We start from the raw sequence: 22,322 nt of genomic DNA, 5'->3' as shown, positions 1-22,322 counted from the left end.
TGCGGTGAAGTTGTCCTGTCCTCTTAGCAGAAAAACACCACCAAAGCATAATGTTTCCACCTCCATGTTTGACGGTGGGGATGGTGTTCTTGGGGTCATAGGCAGTATTCCTCCTCCTCCAAACACGGCGAGTTGAGTTGATGCCAAAGAGCTCGATTTTGGTCTCATCTGACCACAACACTTTCACCCAGTTCTCCTCTGAATCATTCAGATGTTCATTGGCAAACTTCAGACGGCCCTGTATATGTGCTTTCTTGAGCAGGGGGACCTTGCGGGCGCTGCAGGATTTCAGTCCTTCACGGCGTAATGTGTTACCAATTGTTTTCTTGGTGACTATAGTCCCAGCTGCCTTGAGATCATTGACAAGATCCTTCCATGTAGTTCTGGGCTGATTCCTCACCGTTCTCATGATCATTGCAACTCCACGAGGTGAGATCTTGTATGGAGCCACAGGCTGAGGGAGATTGACAGTTCTTTTGTGTTTCTTCCATTTGCGAATAATCGCACCAGCTGTTGTCACCTTCTCACCAAGCTGCTTGGCGATGGTCTTGTAGCCCATTCCAGCCTTGTGTAGGTCTACAATCTTGTCCCTGACATCCCTGGAGAGCTCTTTGGTCTTGGCCATGGTGGAGCATTTGGAATCTGATTGATTGATTGCTTCTGTGGACAGGTGTCTTTTATACAGGTAACAAGCTGAGATTAGGAGCACTCCCTTTAAGAGTGTGCTCCTAATCTCAGCTCGTTACCTGTATAAAAGACACCTGGGAGCCAGAAATCTTTCTGATTGAGAGGGGGTCAAATACTTATTTCCCTCATTAAAATGCAAATCAATTTATAACATTTTTGACATGTGTTTTTCTGGATTTTTTTGTTGTTATTCTGTCTCTCACTGTTCAAATAAACCTACCATTAAAATTATAGACTGATAATTTCTTTGTCAGTGGGCAAACGTACAAAATCAACTGGGGATCAAATACTTTTTTTCCCTCACACTAACACATATGGAATCATGTAGTAACCAAAAACGTGTTAAACAAATCAAAATATATTTTATATTTGAGATTCTTCAAATAGCCAGTTCCAATTGCCATCAATAGCCTTGATGACAGCTTTGCACACGCTTGGCATTCTCTCAACCAGCTTCATGAGGTAGTCACCTGGAATCCATTTCAATTGACAGGTGTGCCATCTTCAAAGTTAATTTGTAGAATGTATTTCCTTCTTAATGCATTTGAGCCAATCAGTTGTGTTGTGACAAGGTAGGGGTGGTATACAGAAGATAGCCCTATTTGGTAAAAGATCAAGTCCATATTATGGCAAGAACAGCTCAAATAAGCAAAGAGAAACGACAGTCCATCATTACTTTAAGACATGAAGGTCAGTCATTATGGAACATTTCAAGAACTTTGAAAGTTTCTTACATTTTACATTTTAGTCATTTAGCAGACGCTCTTATCCAGAGCGACTTACAGTTAGTGAGTGCATACATTTTCAAGTGCAGTCGCAAAAACCATCAAGCGCTATGATGAAACTGGTTCTCATGAGGACCGCCACAGGCGTGGAAGACCCAGAGTTACCTCTGCTGCAGAGGATAAGTTCATTAAAGTTACCAGCCTCAGAAATTGCAGCCCAAATAAATGCTTCATAGAGCTCAAGTCACAGACACATCTCAACATCAACTGTTCAGAGGAGACTGTTTGAATCAGGTATTTATGGTCGAATTGCTGCAAAGAAACCACTACTAAAGGACACCAATAAGAAGAAGAGACCTGCTTGGGTCAAGAAACACGAGCAATGGACATTAGACCGGTGGAAATGTGTCCTTTGGTGTGGAGTCCAAATTGGAGACTTTTGGTTCAAACCGCCGTGCCTTTGTGAGACGCGGTGTGGGTGAATGGATGATCTCCGCATGTGTAGTTCCCACCGTAAAGCATGGAGGAGGAGGTGTGATGAGTTGGGGGTTGGGGGTTGCTTTGCTGGTGACACTGTCTGTGATTTATTTAGAATTCAAGGCACACTTAACCAGCATGGCTACCACAGCATTCTACAGCGATACACCATCCCATCGGGTTTGGGCTTAGTGGGACTATCATTTGTTTTTCAACAGGACAATGACCCAACAAACCTCCAGGCTGTGTAAGGGCTATTTTACCAAGAAGGAGATTGATGGAGTGCTGCATCAGATGACCTGGCCTCCACAATCCCCCGACCTCAACCCAATTCAGATGGTTTGGGATGAGTTGGACAGCAGAGTGAAGGAAAAGCAGCCAACAAGTGCTCAGCATATGTGGGAACTCCTTCAAGACTGGTGGAAAAGCATTCCAGGTGAAGCTGGTTGAGAGAATGCCAAGAGTGTGCAAAGCTGTCATCAAGGCAAAGGGTGGCTATTTGAAGAATCTCAAATATTAAATATATTTTGATTTGTTTAACACTTTTTTGGTTACTATATGATTCCATGTGTTATTTCATAGTTGTGATGTCTTCACTATCATTCTACAATGTCAAAAATAGTAAAGATTAAGAAAAATCCTTGGATGAATAGGTGTGTCCAAACTTTTGACTGGTACTGTATATATAGTATGCTCAACTTTATGACTTGATGAATATAGTAGGCTGGTGTGCCATGCAGGCATCTAGGTGCAGAGTGAACATGCGAATATAACATCTGGTTATGCAAGACTATGAAAACTTTATTATATTGTGTGTGAGTCCTATAGTCTTTGTAGTTCATATATGTTGTATGCTGCTGCATGCCTGCCATGGTGGTCTGAATTAGTTCTCTTATATATATTTTTGTTTTTATTTAACCATTATTTTATCAGGGAGTCATACTTAGACCTATGTCTCTTTTACAGATGAACCCTGAACTACAGAAATGACAGAAATACACACATCAAAATATAAGTACAAATAACAAACACATTAATCCGTAATAAGGTCCTCAATCAGCTTTCTGAATTGCCCTAGAGGCACCAAAACATCAGATTGTTCCACAAAATGGTACAACTCAGTAGAGGCCAACGGAATTTCCAGAGTTAGCCATCACTGAGACCGGGTGTGATAACTTACAGTATTTGTCTAAAGGTTAGTATTAATGTTAGGCCAATGTCTTTTCTGTGTCTATTCCTGCACCAGACAATAGTTTGTAGTAGTTCTCAGTTCTAATTAATGTAACTGTGAATTTTCACAGAAAATGTGAACTGTTTCTTCACAAGTCAATCACAAATCACAAGGGGGAGACTGGATCGGTTAGGGAAGAATCTATATGGAGAGAGAGCACAATATGTATGTGCACAGAGGGCTTATAGAACTCATGGAACACTACAAAAGAAATTGCCTTCTCCAGAGCTTGTGCAAAGAGACGGCTTACGGTCGCTGAAAAAGTGCTGCCGAGTGCCGCAGTGGTCTAAGGTACTGCATCGCAGTGCTAGCTGTGCCACTAGAGATCCTGGTTCGAATCCAGGCTCTGTCGTAGCCGGCCGCGACCGGGAGACCCATGGGGCGGCGCACAATTGGCCCAGCGTCGTCCAGGGTAGGGGAGGGAATGGCCGGCAGGGATGTAGCTTAGTAGAGCATGGCGTTTGCAACGCCAGGGTTGTGGGTTCGATTCCCACAGGGGGCCAGTATAAAAAAGAATGTATGCACTCACTAACTGTAAGTCGCTCTGGATAAGAGCGTCTGCTAAATGACTTAAATGTAAATGTAAATGTAAGAAATCTCTTTTGGCACCATATGGGTTCCTCCTAGATGAAATGACACAGACTACAGAGGAACCAGAGTTTTAACGTGCACGGTTATATCAGGGGATTTCACTTCACATTCTGCAGAGAGAGAGAGAGAGACGAGGGATCACATTATTTGAGGAGGACCTGAGGGTTAATGTGGACTAAATGGTCTTTGAGATGGACCATCGCCTCACCTTCTGTCTGTGTGTTCTGTGTTCCATGTCCTCCTCCACAGTTAACGGTGGCTGGGAAGAGTGGAGTGAGTGGACGGTGTGCAGTGTGCAGTGTGAAAGACAGCGTAGGAGGGAGTGCAATAACCCACCACCCAGACACAGGGGCAAGATGTGTGAGGGGCCCAGCAATGCCACAAAGAACTGCACTGGAGGAATGTGTACCCAGAGTAAGTCCCTTACTATTTTCTCTGAAGGATTTCTTTCTTTTCTACATTGCCATCTTAACCTCGACTGTCATCTCCATAAGCCCTATCTCCATTACACCCTTCATAACATGACTTGTCATTAACATATCTGAACAGCTGGCCACAGAGGGATTTGCTGGACAAATAAACACACTGGAATGAATTCCACATTGCTGGAGCACTCAGTGCATGAAAACACCAAGCGAAACATCCCCCGTGTCACAAGAGCATATACTGTAGCTATCACTGAAGACATGGAGGGTGCATTAAGTTTTGACCACAGTTTGTACATTTTGACCATGGTTGTCAAAGCAATTTAGTAACTGATGCAATGCATTGCCCGCATCCGTAATGCTTAATTTCACATTAGCATAATTCAGTGATAAACTCATCAAAATGCACAATGAGAGGTTTAGAAATAAATATTGAGTTACGCACTCTGTCTGATCTACTGTAAACTAGAGTCATGTTTGCGTTGTCGAAATGCCGTCCATGATGTAATATTAAGGGCCACGAACTGTGACACTAATTAACTGACTAAAAGGAAATCTTACACGCATGCAGTCTCTGAATGGGATAAAAGATAGAGGCATCAGCATGTTTTAAAAAGTTGGACTGGTATTTTGGGCTAGTGTGGTACAAGCATTAGTAAGCTCCAATTTTCCATTGGTAAGCATTAGGGGTGTAACGATTCGTTTTAACAACGATTCGATTTGTATCACGATTCGTGGTTGTCGATACGATTCAAAGACGATATTGGTTCATTTAGAACGATACGATCCGAAATGATTCAGTGACTTGAAATCGATTCAGTAACCTTTTAGCCAAAAATTCAACCAGTGTGACTGAAATAAATACCTGGATACTGGACAGTGCAGGTGAAGTTTCCTAGATTCCTGTTTCTTGTAAGGACCGCAATGGTGGCTTGATAATTTCTCGCTCGTCGGCTTCTCCTCTGTCGTCCGCCATGCTATGTTTTGTTGTCTTTGCGCCTTTGCGCTGCTGCTGGCGCGGGGCGATGACGTCACGGATAGGCAGACTGAATCGAGTAATGTTTAAAGCCTTTATCATTAAAAGTGCTAAGAAAAAACATCCATATAAAGTCTGACGTGCTTAAATCCAATGGGTTATTTCCTAGTATCGATACAATCGATTTATTACATTTTAAAACGATGTTAGATTGATATATGTTGTCCAAAAGGCCAACTCGCCGAGCACAGATCGATGTAGTTGGATCATAGGAATATAAATCGATACATCGATGTAGTAGATGGATCGTTACACCCCTAGTAAGCATACAATTTCCCAAAATATTTGATCCTTTTCTTTTTCTCTTTGTGAAGGAGAGAGATAATCATGGTATTTTTCAGACCCATTTGCCAATCTCTCCCTTGGCCACTTTTATCCATGTGGATATGAGTCTGGTAATGAAGCCATGCATCATTATCTGGGCAGTCTGTATCTGTATTGGCATATCTCAGTAGTAGGGCCTCTCCACATGATGTGAGTCTGAAAGAAGTGCACTAGTAGGATACCTCACTGACACAGGGCTGGCGTTTAATCACCTTGCTCTGTATGTGTCCCAAATGGCAACGTTTTTCCTTTATAGGGCACTACTTTTGTAGTGAAATAGTGCAGTATAAAGGGAATAGGTTGCAATTTGGGACACAACCAGGGCTGGTGTTTAATCACCTCTATCTCTCTCTCTCTTTTCTGTCTCATTCTGTGTCTGTCTTTGCAGATGGAAAGCTGCTGCATGATGTTAAACCTCAAAGTGAGTCCTTCCTTTCTGCATTTCTTTTATCTTCAACCCCCAACTCTTGAAACAGGCTAGCTGTCTATCTAATTTGTGATGCTTACAATTGTCACTAGATGAAAGTTCAGGAACCAGAATCAGAATATGACCCGTTTTTTTTAATGATAACCTTTTTTAGACATATACCTATTTGGTTAACTTTAATTTCCCTGCATTTTAAACAGCCATCACACCCATCAAAAATAATTGTAATCAGGTTCTATAACCAGAACTATAACCATAGAATTAGGAATTAGAATAATTTGAGTAATTTAATAGGAGCTCTATTACTATAACCAGGTTCTACCATTCTATCACTCAGCTGTTCACTCTTCACGAGCATGACATCACAACGTGCTCTCCTTCTCGGATTGAGCCGAGAGATTGATCGGTTGTGACAACTGAACATATGCTATATTGTAGGGGATTAATGCAGTGTAATTATGCAAACGAGCTAATTTGACCAATTTGCAGTGTATCCTCACTTGTATTCCCCCGGTGGGTATCAGCTCAGACACTCTCTCTTCCCCTTGCATACCGCCTGACATCTCCTGAAATGATTCAGGTGCTACCTTGACTGGAGCCTCAGCAGTGATTGTAATGAGACTTCATTAGGCTGACAGACAGGCTCACTCACTGTGCCTGGTTTGCAATGCACAGGGTCAAACAATTCAGTGGAGAGTTCTAGAAGGGGGAGACAGACATCTGGTGAGTGATCATACTAACGGGGCTAATACTCTAAATTAATTTGCTTCGGAACATTTCCTGTCACTGTCGGACGTTGACCATTGGGGCATACAATGTAGTTTAGTATGTACCATTAGGCTTATTGGATATAGACTAGTGGGTCTGAAAGCAGTTATACCCTTCTCACTCTCACTGTTAACAGCTTTATGAATGTGTTGTGCATCAGCGGTGTAGGGGTGAGATTCTGCATGCTCATCTAGTCCTCTGTGTGCTGCATAATGTAGCATAGGAAGATGAGCCTGTTGGATGAGCAGTTGAACCGTATCTTGGGATGGACAGCCAGCACAGTGCTCTACACTGTGCTTTCAAATGAATTCACTTCTCTCCAAAAGATCCTAGTGATAATGTCAAAGACAATACTGTATATTTTAATGACTATTTTAGATGCCTCAGAATGTCACCACAAAATAATCACCACCATCACCATTCTCACATGTTCCTCTTCAGTGTCTCTGTACTGTACCTTAGTTGAGCTTCTTGCATATTATTGTTTACACTTAGCAAACATCCATTGAGACTGTTGTTTCTGTGTTGGTCTGTGTGTGTACCAGGTATGGACGGCTCCAACGACGTGGCTCTATACTCTGGGCTGGTGTCGGGGGTCATAGTTGTGGCTGTCCTTGTGGTGGCCGTCATGCTGTACAGGAGGAGCCAGAGCAACTACGGCGTTGACGTCATCGACTCATCCGCGCTAACCGGAGGCTTCCAGTCATTCACCTTCAAGACTACCAGACAAGGTGAGCTAGCGCTGCCTTTCACTTTATGGAGACATACCCAGTTGCGCACAAGGCCAAACGGTAGGCAGGAGTTTTTCAAGGACCCTTTCGACAGGCTGCTGCTGCTGGTGATTGATTGCATGTGTTTGCATTGAGGCAGCACGGTGGCGGCACGGTGCAAACCCTGCACATCTGCCTTTAATTTATATTCTCATAATCGCTGAAAGGATCTGTCCTTCTATTTTGACAGACCAGCTCTTCTGTTATTGCTGAGATAGGTAATCAATCTTTGACAGACACATTCTGTGTCCCCCTGGCTGCAGACCACACACACACATTTGACTGTCAAGCAACCAATCCCCCTTCCCTGCCGTCAGATAGCCCCAGCCAAATTCACTGATGGATAAATGTGAAAAGCATGGAACACTGAACATCAATTGCATTTTTGTTGTACACAGCAATAACTTCTGTTCATAACAGTGTCTGGGGCTGTGGCTTATCCCAGGCAGCCTTCCTATTACTGTCAATGACACTTCTGGGTTAGCACAAGCGATAGCCATTGCAGCAGCGGGTGATAAATCCTGGCTGGATGTGACAACCCTGTGAAAAGCCCTGCCGGAGCCATGCTGAGCCCACTACATTCACTGCTCCCAAGGCCTGGGATGACACTCATGCGCTGGGCGGGGAGGGGGAGCTGGGGGACTGTGCAGGGCTACATCCGGCAGGCCATCAATCCTATTTAAATAGGCCAGCTTTTCAGAAGCCGCCTGCTGTGCCCTCCACCGGCCACCACCACTCCATCCCGTTCCCCTCTCCATCAGCTTGCTAATAGAGCAGAAGAAATACAGCTCATATTATCCGCTTTCCCATTTCCAGTCTGGATCCTTCTTTTACAGAGGGATGGAAAGAAACACAAATGAATAGCGAATATATACTATTTTTCCTGACTGTTCCCTCCAGTCAACCTTATTCAAGTAGATTTTTCATAATCACAATAATATACGGTTATACACATAGAGAGAAAAACATAGCTTTTCTCAAGTGTGTTCTTTACAGGAAATTAGTAGCTTTTCATGCCTTTTTAATTTATTTGAAAAGTCCCTTAAATGCTTCAGATAGCTCCTGCCGCATGAGGGGGTGTAAGGCGGAGTGGTGAATGAGTCTTTATGCATTACTGCTGGGCATAAGGTCCAATTCCAAACCTATCCCTCAAGGTATTCAACGTGAGATCCATTTCATTAACTTCTGTCTTCCCACCTCCTCCGCAATTCCATTTTGCTCCACCATTTTAAAGATGCACACTCAAGCCATAATCAGATTTTTCTCCACTGCGCTGAGAAGAAGAGAAAATGCACATGGACGTTTGTTTGCATGTCAGATTGAAAGTTTAAGCAATGTCCACTGAAATATTTTTTTAATGCATTATCAATATGAATTTTCTCAAGAGTCCTCTACTATGTCTACTGCAATCAGTAGCAAATCACTACTAATCAGTAACAAAATATAATTTCTGATTGCACTTATTTCACACTGCTCAAATGTAACATTTCCCATGATATCCTCTAACGTGTTTGATTGAATTGCAATAGATTTTTTTATTTATTATTGTATGCTTTCATCCTGTTATGCATTTTCAGGCACTAGACTAGACGATGAAGTTACAAGGAGAAGCCCTTGATTGAAGAATACCCTCTAGTTAGTCTTTCAGTGGAAACTAACACACCCTGAAAGCATGACACAGATCAAGCCCCCCAGCAATTAACGATTCCCCTAAAAATAAAACATTACCCTCCTACCTTATGCCCCTCGCCAGGCAGCAGCTGGGCAGCAATGACTTTGTGACTCTGCTGTTATCTTGGCACAGGGAGTCCTAGGGCCCTAATGTCTGGATGTGCCAGATATATGCATGCAGTGTTTGGCAGTGTGGCCAAGCGTCTAATGGCTGTGGCTGAAGACCTTGTACTGTTGAGTTGATTATGAGAGCTGAAGGACTCCCCTCATTTACAGGACGGCCACCCAGACCCCCTTAGCACCTTCCCAGCCACACACACAAACACGCACGCACGCACGCACACAACCCCAGCGCTGTGCTGTGACCACAGACAGAACGACTGTGTCCTCCAGGAGGGTGACTTTGTGTACAGAGAGGAACTGACTCCAACTCCAACAGATGGATTATGGCGATCAAGCTGTGAATGCTTGGTAAATAAATCTACCTCTGACCAGTGACTATGGCTCAGCCCTGACCTGGATAGCTACAGTATCTTTTATCCAGGTTATTTACCTGTACCGTAACTCTGTGTTAGTCACATTCCCTGACATGTTTTTCACACTAAAAGCCTGTTTTCCATCAGTTGACAGTGTGCTCCCTGCTCAGTGGACTTCACTTCAGCCAATTGCTCCAGCAGAGAGAGCTAGGGTATTTAGATGGCAGCATGACTATGTAGCTGTGTGTTTCATTCCATCTCTCTAGGGAGCCCACTGCTTCTCAACTCCTCTCTGCAGCCAGACCTGACAGTGGGCCGGACTTATAGCAGACCCATCTGCTTCCAGGACTCAATAGACAATAAAGAGCTCTTTGACCCCCTGCCAGACATCAAGGTCAAAGTTCAGAGCTCCTTTATGGTTTCACTAGGTGTGGCCGACCGCGCTGAGTACCACGCACCCAAAGGCCATCCGCCTGAGACCTTCCCCAGGGGGCTGAACCGAGACTACAGCAACAGCACTGTGGAGAGACGGAGCACCAAGAAGGGCCTGCTCACCCCCAACGGGCCCCCCCTAACCCCCACTGAAGATCAGATGAGAACCACGGGCGTGTTTGGGTATCTGGGCGGCCGGTTGGTGGTGCCAAATACTGGTGAGCTACAGTACATTGGTTTAATGAAGAGAGATGGGTAGACTACTCTCTGATGATAGCTACTCTCTGACGCTAATATGTCATTCTAGCATTTTTTTCAGTATGTACTGTACGTCTATTCTAATGGAAAATAAAGTTCTCAGTTTAGCTAAAACATGGACACGCTTGACTAATTACAAGTAGAGGTAGTCTAAGTGAATATGTCTTGGTTAGTGAAACCAGGGATATATCTCAAATGGCACCCTATTCTTTATGGGCCCTGGTCAAAAGTATTGCACTATAAAAAGAGTAGGATGCCATTTGGGACTCAGATCAGGTCCCTTTAATCTCTCTAGAGTCTAATGCATGTTGCTACAGTACTGTAGGATTCATTCATGTTGTTTCCCAGGTAGGTCCAGTACAGGAATCTAGTATAGCTGTTTGTTATTCCTCTACATTCCCACCAGCTCTCCCAGGCAAACGGGGGTCAGGCCTCTTATCATAGACCATAACTACAAGTGGAGGGAGTAGATGAGTTTGCTATGAGGACTGCCACAGTTGTCAGGGGTCAACAGTTCCATGTGAACTGTAGCTTTGACATCTCTCTCCCGGGCCCTGGTGTGTGTAGGGCCCTCAGCTTTGTTGGAGAGGCACTGATTGAGAGCCACAGTGAAATCAGGCTGCGTCAGACTCATGGCTGTGTGTGAGTGGAGAGAGTCACAGCGGTCAAGTGGACCACTCTCACATCTCCAATGTCTTTAACGATGCTGAATGGACGACCATACATGGCCAACACTTGGCTAACTGCCAGTCTCTTCTTTCAGGATAAATACATATCCTACAAACTCAAGCACAAGTGAACACACACATGAACATGTACGCACACACACAGACCGACAACCTTCAATACAGTCTTAGACATCAGTCTATCCTGTGGGACGTAAACTGATGATGATCAAACTTTGGCGGTGTGAGATGTGAGCGTAATCCCTTGGGCTAAGGATGTTCCCTGTCACTCTGATGATTTAAGAGGTCCTGGAGGGCTCCTGCACAGCCATCCCCAGTGAAACATCTGACAGGGTGGCAGGTGTTGGTTTAATGAAAGCTAACTGGTTGATTTGCAAGAGGGGAGATGACAGGCAGGGGGACGACAAAACACTTACATTGCTGTTTATAGACAGGCAGATATTGAATCTCCTATACAGCTGCTCTCCCCCAGCTCTCACATTTTATTGTGTTACAAAGTGGGATTAATTGTCAATTTTTTTTACAATCTACACAAAATACTCTTTAATGTCAAAATGGAAGAAAAATGATCTTTTTTGGGGGGGGATTAATAAAAAAACTAAAATATAGTCGTTGCATAAGAATTCAGCTCCCTGAGTCAATATGTTAGAAACACCTTTGGCATCGATTACAGCTGTGAGTCTTATTGGGTAAGTCTCTAAGAGCTTTGCCCACCTGGATTATGCAGTATTTGCCCATTATTCTTCAAGATGTTGGGGATCATGGCTACACAGCAATTTTCAAGTCATGCCATAGATTTGCAAGGAGATTAAAGTCAAAACTGTGGCCACTCAGGAACATTCACTGTCTTCTTGGTAAGCAACTCCAGTATAGATTTGGCCTTGTGTTGTAGGTTATTGTCCTGCTGAAAGGTGTTGTTTTGGATTTGCCCTAAAAATAAGGCTTTGCATTTAGGCAAAAAAGTGTATTCCTTTGCTGTGTTATTTTTTTCAGTATTACTTTAGTGCCTTTTTGCATACAAGATGCATGTTTTGGAATATTTTCATTCTGTATATTTATTTATATTATTCTTTTCACTCTGTCATTTAGGTCATTATTGTGAGTCACTACAATGATGTTGATCCATCCTCAGTTTTCACAGCCATTGAACTCTGTAGCTGTCTTAAAATCACCAATGGCCTCATGGTAACATCCCTGATCAGTTTCATTCCTGTCCTACAGCTCAGTTCAGAAGGATGACTGTATCTTTGATATGTCTGGGTGGTTTAATGCATAATCCACAGCATAATAATTTACTTGACCATGCTTAAAGAGATATTCATTTTTTACATAAAAAAAACAAAATTTTTAGTCATTTAGCAGATGCTCTTATCCAGAGCGCCATGCTCTACCAACTGAGCTACAGGAGACTAAAATATTCAATGCCTGATTTGTTATTGTTACACATGTACCAATCACTGCCCTTCTTTGAGGCTTTCTAAAAGCTCCCTGGTCTTCGTAGTTGAATCTATGCTTGAAATGCGATACTTGACTGAGGGACCTTACAGATGTTGTATGTATGGGGGACAGAGGAAGGGTTAGTCATTCAAAAATGATGTCAACCCCATGTAACTTATTATGTGATTTGTTAAGCCAAATTCTACTCCTGAACTAATTTAGGCTTGACTAAACAAAAGACTGAATACTTATGCGACAACTATATTTTAGTAATGAATTTATTTATTTACAAAAATAAGGATATTAATTTTTTAAATAGATTCTTGACAAAAAATGACAATTAAATCAATTTTAATCCCACTTTGTAACACAATAAAATGTGAAGAAATCCAAGGGGTCGGAATACTTTAGCAAGGCACCTGTAAAGTGTTACATGAGCTGAAATAAAAGAGGCCAGAAATGTTCCACACGCACAAAAAGCTTATTTCTCTCAAAATATGTGCACCAATTTGTTTACATCCCTGTTAGTGAACATTCCTCCTTTGCCAAGATAACCAATCCACCTGACAAGTGTGGCATATCAAGAAGCTGATTAAACAGCATGATCATTACACAAGTGCACTTTGTGCTGTGGACAATAAAAGGCCACTCTAAAATGTGCAGTTTTGTCATACAACACAATGCCACAAATGTCTCAAGTTTTGAGGGAGCGTGCAATTGGCATGATGACTGCAGGAATGTCCACCAGAGCTGTTGCCAGAGAATTGAATGTTCATTTCTCTACCATAAGCTGCCTCCAACATCGTGTTAGAGAATTTGGCAATATGTTCAACCGGCCTCACAACCGCAGACCACGTGTTACCATGGCAGTCCAGGACCTCCACATCCGGCTTCTTCATCTGCGGGATCGGCTGAGACCAGCCACCTAGACAGCTGATGAAACTGACAAGTATTTCTGTCTGTAATAAAGCCCTTTTGTGGGGAAAAACTCATTCTGATTGGCTGGGCTTGGCTCCCCAATGGGTGGTCCTTGCTCCCAAGTGGGTGGCCCTATGCTCTACCAGGCCCACCCATGGCTGCGCTCCTGCCCAGTCATGTGAAATCCATAGATTAGGGCCTAATGAATTTATTTCAATTGACTGATTTCCATATGTGAACTGTAACTCAGTACATTATTGAAATTGTTGCATGTTGCGTTTATATTTTTGTTCAGTATAGAAGGAATCCATGTTCTGCTCAACTATATACAGGCATCTCACAGATATCTTTTGTGTTTTGTTGTTGTTATTGTTGTTGACTCTGTTGTGTCTTGCAGGAGTCAGCCTGCTGGTGCCCCATGGTGCGATCGCTGAGGACACTTCCTGGGAGATGTACGTGGTGATAAATCAGGGAGAGTCCAGGTGAGAGCAGATCTCATGACCATCTATCTGTCTGTCAGTCGCTCTCTACTTCCTCATCTTTCATCATCAAGCCTTACCATTCTTTACCAGTTGAACTATGCTACTTGTCCACCCTTCCTCACCCGTTTTTACCTTAAGAGTTAAAAACTTTAAAAATAACCCAGTGTATCCATTACAATTCTGCATAGCTGAATATTCATGTAGGCAAAATAAAACCTCCAAATGAAGACTCACAACAGATGTACTCTTTCCTGCTCAGTATAAACATCGGTGACCCTTCCAGTCTCCTTCCCACTATGTGTTCACTGAGGGCTCTGGCAGATGGACCCAGCGAGCACAACAGACTATCTCCACACAAATCCTTTAGGTGTCAAGATCAGGCTGATCATTTCCACTGTAGCCTTGCAGGTGATATTCCAGCTTTGATCTCTGCAACAGAGTGCAACAGAGAAAGTTCAGCTCATGTGAAGCAATGTGGGTTTATTCCCAATGTAGTCTTGATTAATTTAGTCCAACTGACTTCAAGGAGATTGTCCATATATTCAGTAAAGTGTTGATGGGTAGAGTTTGAGTTGGTGGTGGTCTAAAACATTAAAAATAAAATACTTGGACTCATTTAATCTGTTTATATTTCAAAGCCAGAGCCACCTGTTTTGTACGCCCACATTCCTACAACAACTTGGGAAGTGAATTTAAAGATCTAAATTCTAAATGTTCTTTATGGAAGTTCTGGATGCCAGGTGTTTTCTCCTTGGCTCTGCCTAGATGGTGTGGGAATACGGTCATGGCCGGGCTGTGCAATACATCTCTCCCACTTGAGGATGACATGACTCCCCTGCCCGGCCACTGTACCTTCTAGTTAGCCTCAACAACACCCCACAGGGACAGACTGTGGCTGTGCCCCAAATGCCACCCTATTCCCTTTATAGTGCACTACTTTTGACCAGGACCCATAGGACTCTGGTCAAAATTAGTCGCACTACTGTATATAGAGAATAGAGTGCCATTTGGGATGCAGCCTGACTGGAAAGATTTGTGAGCTCTCCATAAAACCCTTCGGGTCATTTGTCCATTCGATCTGCAGGTGGGATGTCACTGACTGTCTCTGGCTGGAACTGTTGTAATGGTTTCAACATAGCATTCATTTTAATGCCACAGGGAGAAAGTAAGGTTGTCCAGTTTATATCTTAGTATCCCTTATTCTCTTGAGCTCATGAGTAAACAAGCGCTTCAAATATGTGGGTTAGTAATGTCAATTTTAGTTTAATTTAACTGTATAAAGATCTTTACTGACATGCGATCAGAGAGCTAAAGAGAGAGGAGGGGTGGGAAAGACTGAGAAAAGAGAGACGCTAAAAGGGATGTACGTAAAAGATACATAAAAAATCATAGCTCGATATGTGCAGCCAATTGGAGTTCGTAATGTACAACTTTCACTCTTAGGAACCAATGTGATGAATGTCCCCATTCTCTGTCCAAGACGTGCCTATGTGTTGCCTTAAAAAATTGACAAAAACCCAGTTGGACAGGCAGGTAGGAGAGTACAAGCAAATAAAGGTGAAGCTAATGGAGCATGTTAATGTGTGCATTTATTAAACCCCACACTGCCTCTGCTCTCTCTGTAGCGTTGTGGCCCAATATGCCACTTTGCAAGGCTCCCCAGTCCCTGAAGAGTGAGTCATCAGTCACTTTGAATAATGCACCTCATCTAGGGCCAGGGAGGCAGCTGAGCTATACGTAGGTACAGGACTCTTCATGATGATGACAAGTGGAATTGAAAAAGAGAGGGGTACGTCCCAAATGGCACACCATTCCCTATATAGTAAACTACTTTTGACCAGAGCCATGTGAGCCCTGGTCAAAAGTAGTGCACTATAAAGGAAAGAGAGTACCATTTGGGACTCAGCCAGGATAAGAGCCAGAGGCACTTCTTCTTTTAGGTGCTGTTGCTGCTAGACTCCTCTCCGTCATAAGTGGTAGGCAGCTACTTAAAGTTCAGCTAATCTGCTCCTAGCTTAGCTACTCTTGCCGTTGAATGTGTGATCAGGCTCTTCGTTGTTGGCTAAAGGATCATCAGAGCTCTTGCTGGACCATTCAAAAACCAGTCAGGGCTGCTATTAAAACAGCATGGTGATTGACGTGGGCAGTGAGCTATCATCTGTATAAAAAAGGTACAGGTTAACTGTGTGAGGTGGAGGTTAGATAAACATAAATAGTCATCATCAGCACTGGATATGCAACCACATATTTTATTGCTATTTATTACTGTGTCTTTTACTAGAGTATTCAGAATCTTGCACTGTACTATAACTGCAAGTCAGTGAAATACGTATAATAGATATTATGTTTTATCAATAGAAGTACTGATTTGTTCAGATGTTGAAAATGTTTGGGAAGTCTAAAAAGTCTAAAAAGTATTCAGATCCCTTGATTTTTCTACATTTTGTTAGGTTACAGCCTTATTCTAAAATGGATTTAAAAAATAAAATAATCATCAATCTACACACATTACCCCATAATGACAAAGCAAAAACAGGTTTATAAAACGGAAATATCACATTTACATAAGTATTCAGACCCTTTACTCAGTACATTGTTGAAGCACCTTTGGCAGCGATTACAGCCTTGAGTCTTCTTGGGAATGACGCTACAAGCTTGGCACACCTGTATTTGGGGAGTTTCTCCCATTCTTCTCTGCAGATCCTCTCAAGCTCTGTCAGGTTGGATGGGGAGCGTCGCTGCACAGCTATTTTCAGGTCTCTCCGGAGATGTTAGATCGGGTTCAAGTCCAGGCTCTGGCTGGGCCACTCAAGGATATTCAGAGACTTGTCCCGAAGCCACTCCAGCGTTGTCTTGGCTGTGTGCTTAGGGTCGTTGTCCTGTTGGAAGGTGAGCCTTCACCCCAGTCTGAGGTCCTGAGCGTTCTGGAGCAGGTTTTCATCAAGGATCTCTCTGTACTTTGCTCTGTTGATCTTTTACTCGATCCTGACTAGTCTCCCAGTCCCTGCCGCTGAAAAACATCCCCACAACATGATGCTGCCACCACCATGCTTCACCGTAGGGATGGTGCCAGGTTTCCTCCAGACATGACATTTGGCATTCAGGCCAAAGAGTTCAATCTTGGTTTCATCAGACCAGAGAATCTTGTTTCTCATGTTCTGAGAGTCTTTAGGTGCCTTTTGGCAAACTCCAAGCGGGCTGTCATGTGCCTTTTACTGAGGAGTGGCTTCCGTCTGGCCACTCTACCATAAAGGCCTGATTGGTGTAGTGCTGCAGAGATGGTTGTCCTTCAGGAAGGTTCTCCCATCTCCACAGAGGAACTCTAGAGCTCTGTCAGAGTGACCATCGGGTTCTTGGTCAACTCCCTGACCAAGGCCCTTCTCCCCCCGATTGCTCAGTTTGGCCGGGCAGCCAGCTCTAGAAAGAGTCTTGGTGGTTCCAAACTTCTTCCATTTAAGAATGATGGAGGCTACTGTGTTCTTGGGGACCTTCAATGCTGCAGAACTTTTTTGGTTCCCCAGATCTGTGCCTCAGCACAATCCTGTCTTGGAGCTCTACGGACAATTCCTTCGACCTCATGGCTTGGTTTTTGCTCTGACATGCACTGTTAACTGTGGAACCTTATATAGACAGGTGTGTGCCTTTCCAAATCATGTCCAATCAATTGAATTTACCACAGGTGGACTCCAATGAAGTTGTAGAAACATCTCAAGGATGATCAATGGAAACAGAATGCACATGAGCTCAATTTCGAGTCTCATAGAAAAGGGTCTGAATACTTATGTAAATAAGGTATTTCAGTTTTTTATGTTTAATACATTTGCAAACATTTCTAAAAACCTGTTTTCGCTTTGCCATTATGGAGTATTGTGTGTAGATTGATGAGGAAAAAAAGTATTTAATAAATTTTAGAATAAGGCTGTAACGTAACAAAGTGTGAAAAAGGGAAGGGGTCTGAATACTTTCCGAATGCACTGTAGCTACAGCTGTTGTTTAGGAAGATACTGTAGAACACACAGCTGCTACAGATGGGTTGACTTGTTACTCATCTCAACTAGCCTTAGATGCGAAATGTTTAGATTTGTATTACTGAATAAGGGAAAAAATCTATATGTGTAATATCTTGATATGTTGATTGTTGTAACATAACATGATGCATATTTCGTTGTAGGATAATGTCTGTTGAATAGTGACTAATTTTGTTGCTGTGTTGTCAGACAGTTGCTGTTGTGTTGTCATGACAGGCATCTCTAGACACAAGCGTGTCATTCTAATGTATAACCTCAACGGAGACAATGACATGTATTGAGGATTTTTATTTATTTAATCAATTTTAGAATAAGGCTGTAACATAACAAAATGGGAAACAAGTCAAGCAGTCTCAATACTTTCCGAAGGCACTGACTGTGAAAAGTGAAACATGAAAGAGCTTAACCATTGTTGGGCAATCCAGACTACAGTACAATATATGTGGCAATCTTACTGAAATAATTAACAAAGTTTTAATCTGCCACAATATTATTTTATGCCTTGGGGTATTTGTTTAGTCACACTATATCTTGACGCGGTGAACCTTCCACCTCACTCACTCATTCAATCACTCAAGTATCTGGATATAGCCTAAGTCCGTTTTTTTTCAGGGGAGGAAATCTTGACAAATCACAGCTCTCAGATCTCTGATCTGTGATGACTGATATGAGCTTAGAGAGCTTTGCGAAGGCGTCTCGCTGCACTGCCTTGATCTTCCTTGGCCTTTTCAATCGCCTACCCCTCCTACTCCTCCTGGCAACACAACATCAAGATGCTATTGTCAGCCCTTTTTTAATGAATACACCATCCAATGTGAAGGTAAATCGTATTCTGAGTTTATGACTCTGTCTCTAGCAGGGAATCCGGGAACCAAACACCTGCAGGCGGCTCTCTGTGTTTGTGGATTTGCATGACTGTCCACCGCCCTCATTCGTTTTTCTTCATTAATTGCTTTAATTTCATTCAGCACCACCACAAGGAGCGATGGAAAGATAATGACACCAAGATGATAAACACAAGGCTGATGAATATGCAAATTCATGGAGCGACCGACCGGCACACAGATCCCTTTATAAGACTACTAGTGGTGCACACTCAAGTCCTTAACATACATGATCTAAAATATGTCCCTGTTTTATATGGGGAATAGATTAATGTCTTAATTAAGTTGATTATGTAGAGTTAACATTTCAGTTGTTTTTAGTCTTATATTGTAATGCGATGTCCGTTTAGTAGTACCTTGAATTTGCAAACCCATTAAATGTTTGACCACATTTTATCAAATACATTCTACCTGTAGCTACAGTTAGTTGAATAGCGTCTTTTCAGAATAAACCAATGCCAATGTGTGTGTTTCAGTGTCCAGACGGAGGAAGGCTGTGAGATCCTACTAGGACCAGAGGTCACCTATGGTCCTCTAGGCCTAGACCTCTCCAGTCCTGTTGCTATGACGATAGCTCACTGTGCTGAGGTTGACACTGAGAACTGGAACATCCAACTGAAGAGGAAAACACAGGACAACAAATGGGAGGTAAGAGAAGCCCCTTTAACCATAAACAACTCTGTCCTCTATGGGCCAGTTACTCAGACCCAGATTTAGTTTTTTAGTCCAGGACCGAGTCCACCCACATAAGAAAATACTACAGTTTACTATAGAATAATATCTCGATCATGTGTAGTACTTAGCATAGAATTGTGTAGTATACTGTAGAATACTATAGTAAATACTACAGTATTATCCACAAAAAACACTAGTAAATACTACAGAAATGTATACAAAACAATTTGTTTTACTATAGTAAATACTTCTGTATTTAATTTGCATATACCCTGCCCATTCCCCTCCCCCATATCCCAATTTGTGCCACCCGTAAATGAGAAACCTACATGCCAAGTATATACCATATATTGTGTCCCCTACAGGTCATAGAAAAGAGCAGAAGTGCTGAACGCCTGTTCAGCCTCTAGTCCTACCTACCTACAGGTTATGGAACATTTGCTCTTTTAGTATTTCTCCAGTAGGTTTCCTCAAGGAGAAAGCCCCCTCACTTTTATGTCAAAGATAATTAAAACAAAAACAATTGAGTAAATACTACAGTAATGTCCCCAAAAACACTACAGTATACTACAGTCTGCAAAAACACTACAGTAAATACTACAGTATACCGTACTACAGTCCGCAAAAACACTACACTAAATACTACAGTATACTATTCCCTATGTAGTGCACTACTTTGTAGGAATTGAGTGCCATTTGGGACGCATCCTTGAGCAATGCCCTGCTCCACACCCTATGCCCTCAATAGCCTTTTCACACTTCAGACACTACAGTGAATACTAAAGTAAAGTCCACTAAAACACTACAGTGAATACCAAAGTATTCCTACCATAGTATACACTATATAGTATTTTTCCATTTTGGCAGGCCCTATGTTATTGTTTATTTTTTCTTCTATAACCCTGGGGGCAGTGTGTTCTTAACTGGTCAAATATATTCCCAGATAGAGGTTGTATTTTCCCTTGACACCTCAACACAGTTTGTTCCATCAGCTTTTTTCATCTCTCTTTTGGGAGGGACAATGTTCCAGCGAGCCTTTTTGTGATGTGACTGTTGAGATGTGTGTGTGTCTGAAGTGTGAAAAGGCTATTGAGGGCATAGGGTGTGGAGCAGGGCATTGCTCAAGGATGCGTCCCAAACTGCACTCAATTCCTACGTAGTGCACTACTTTTGACCAGGGCCCATAGGGCTCTGGTCAAAATGAACTTTAATAGGGAATATGGTGCCATTTGTGACTCACACCAAGGCTTATGGTCACTGTGGATCCAACAGCCTGCCTGAGGGGAACAACGCTGAGAGCGCTGGAGAAAAAAACAAACAATTACAGCATGTAATAGCGGAGAAGACACATTGCTTGTGTCAGTCAGACAGGGGGTAACGACAGGGCAAAAGGGCCCGTTAGACATCGGAAATATCGATTGGTGGATTCTGGATGGACACACTGAAATGGGTGTGGACGTGAGGCAATCAGGGGAAGAGTCATGGAAATGGCCTCCCATCTGACCTAGACTCACCGTAGGTGTCCCAAATGGCACCCTATTCCCTATATAGAGCACTACTTTTGACTGTGGGCCCTGGTCAAAAGTAGTGCACTATATAGGGAATAGGGTGCCATTTGGGATGCAGGCACTGCCTGCCCTGCCTGCCCTGCTTTCTAAACACCTCCCACTGCTCAGGACATGTTTTACTAAACAGACACGTGAATCAGCCTGCCTGCCACTCACTGGCTTTTTCAGTAATTGTTAGACCTTGGTTTCTTACCTTTTGATTTCTCAACACTGTTGTTAAGATACTAGGGCCTACAGCCCAAAGCCATAGTGTTTGTTTTTTCTCATGCAAAGTTGCTATTAGTAGGCTTAGTTGAGATATTTCAGCATTCTTGTTTTTTTTCAGTGTGTACTGTTCACCTTAGGAATGTCTAATATTCTCTTGTTGTCTTATAAAAAATAGCTTTCTACAATCTAGACCGTATTGTACATTCCCAAGAGGTTAATACACAACCCAGAGGCTCTGCAGGCAATGCCAGCGCCCTCACTTAGAATTATTTGTTCATGAAAATGTGTTTTTGAACAAAACAAGTCAAGTATAAGAGAAAATAATTAAGAGCATTTCCAGGCAGGCAGTAATATAATTGTACATCTGACCGTGTTTTGGCAGACTGAACAAGGGTCAGAATAATGAATAGTGTAGTTCTGCCCCAGGCTGTTATGCTATGTGGTGTCAGTGATTAAAACAGGATTGTTATTTAGAATATTAGCAGCCACTGGATTTTCTCCTGCACCCACTCTGTCCTATATAATGTTGTTACAACCAATGGAAGTGGGCTGTGTGCCCTATGTAAGGCAATTAACTATACAAGAGGTTGTAGCAGTCCTTGCTTGTATCACTGGCTTGCTTACCCCAGGCAATGATACAATGGGAACGGGTGGCAGGGATCTTTGTCTCAATTACGGGCTGCCTCCTGACTCCACCGTTCATATACACAATGTCTCTTGCCCTTTTCTATGGATATATCCCAAATAGCACTCTATTCCCATATAGTGCACAACTTATGACCTAAGCCCTATGGTGCAATTTGGGGCACAGTCTATAATCTCTCTTGGATATACAATATGCACCGCTGTAGATTTCATACCCTGCAGACTCCCTGGAGGTCATTCTACCTGAGGATGGTACAGGTGTGTAATTGACATACTGTAGGTAAGCCTTGAATCTCATTAACCCTCTCTGTGACCAAAGGTTCAACACGCAATGACAAGAGACAGCAAAATTGGTAGCTACTAACTGACCCTCCTTCCTTGGCCCATCATTACTTCTCCTTTGTGTAAATGATATAGCTTTGTATGTCTCCAATTTGCTCGCTGGTATTTTTATTTGAATTGAACACAGCTGTTTTAGAGAGAGATAATGTGGG

General features: G+C 42.7%; 1 protein-coding gene and 1 non-coding gene across 4 annotated transcripts in view; both read left to right on the top strand.

The window, feature by feature from the left end:
• The window catches only part of unc5db (unc-5 netrin receptor Db), a 226,528-nt gene that overhangs the window by 194,812 nt on the left and 9,394 nt on the right, over positions 1-22,322 (top strand). The window contains exons 7-12 of one of the 3 annotated variants that reach the window (XM_041901389.2): positions 3,961-4,125; positions 5,885-5,917; positions 7,237-7,422; positions 9,875-10,258; positions 13,737-13,821; positions 19,210-19,381. In XM_041901389.2, the coding sequence (XP_041757323.1) occupies positions 3,961-4,125; positions 5,885-5,917; positions 7,237-7,422; positions 9,875-10,258; positions 13,737-13,821; positions 19,210-19,381 (1,025 nt within the window). The remainder of the gene's footprint in view (positions 1-3,960; positions 4,126-5,884; positions 5,918-7,236; positions 7,423-9,874; positions 10,259-13,736; positions 13,822-19,209; positions 19,382-22,322) is intronic. The other 2 variants (XM_041901391.2, XM_041901390.2) reach the window with 2 other exon arrangements.
• Positions 19,841-19,895, top strand: LOC121585260. The gene has a single exon (XR_006003836.1). It is a non-coding gene; the product is annotated as a U7 small nuclear RNA (small nuclear RNA).

Source organism: Coregonus clupeaformis, chromosome 16, assembly GCF_020615455.1.
Source record: "Coregonus clupeaformis isolate EN_2021a chromosome 16, ASM2061545v1, whole genome shotgun sequence".
Taxonomy (NCBI): Eukaryota; Metazoa; Chordata; class Actinopteri; order Salmoniformes; family Salmonidae; genus Coregonus; species Coregonus clupeaformis.
The sequence above is the reverse complement of the archived record's forward strand: the minus strand, read 5'-3'. Positions and strand labels throughout refer to the sequence as shown.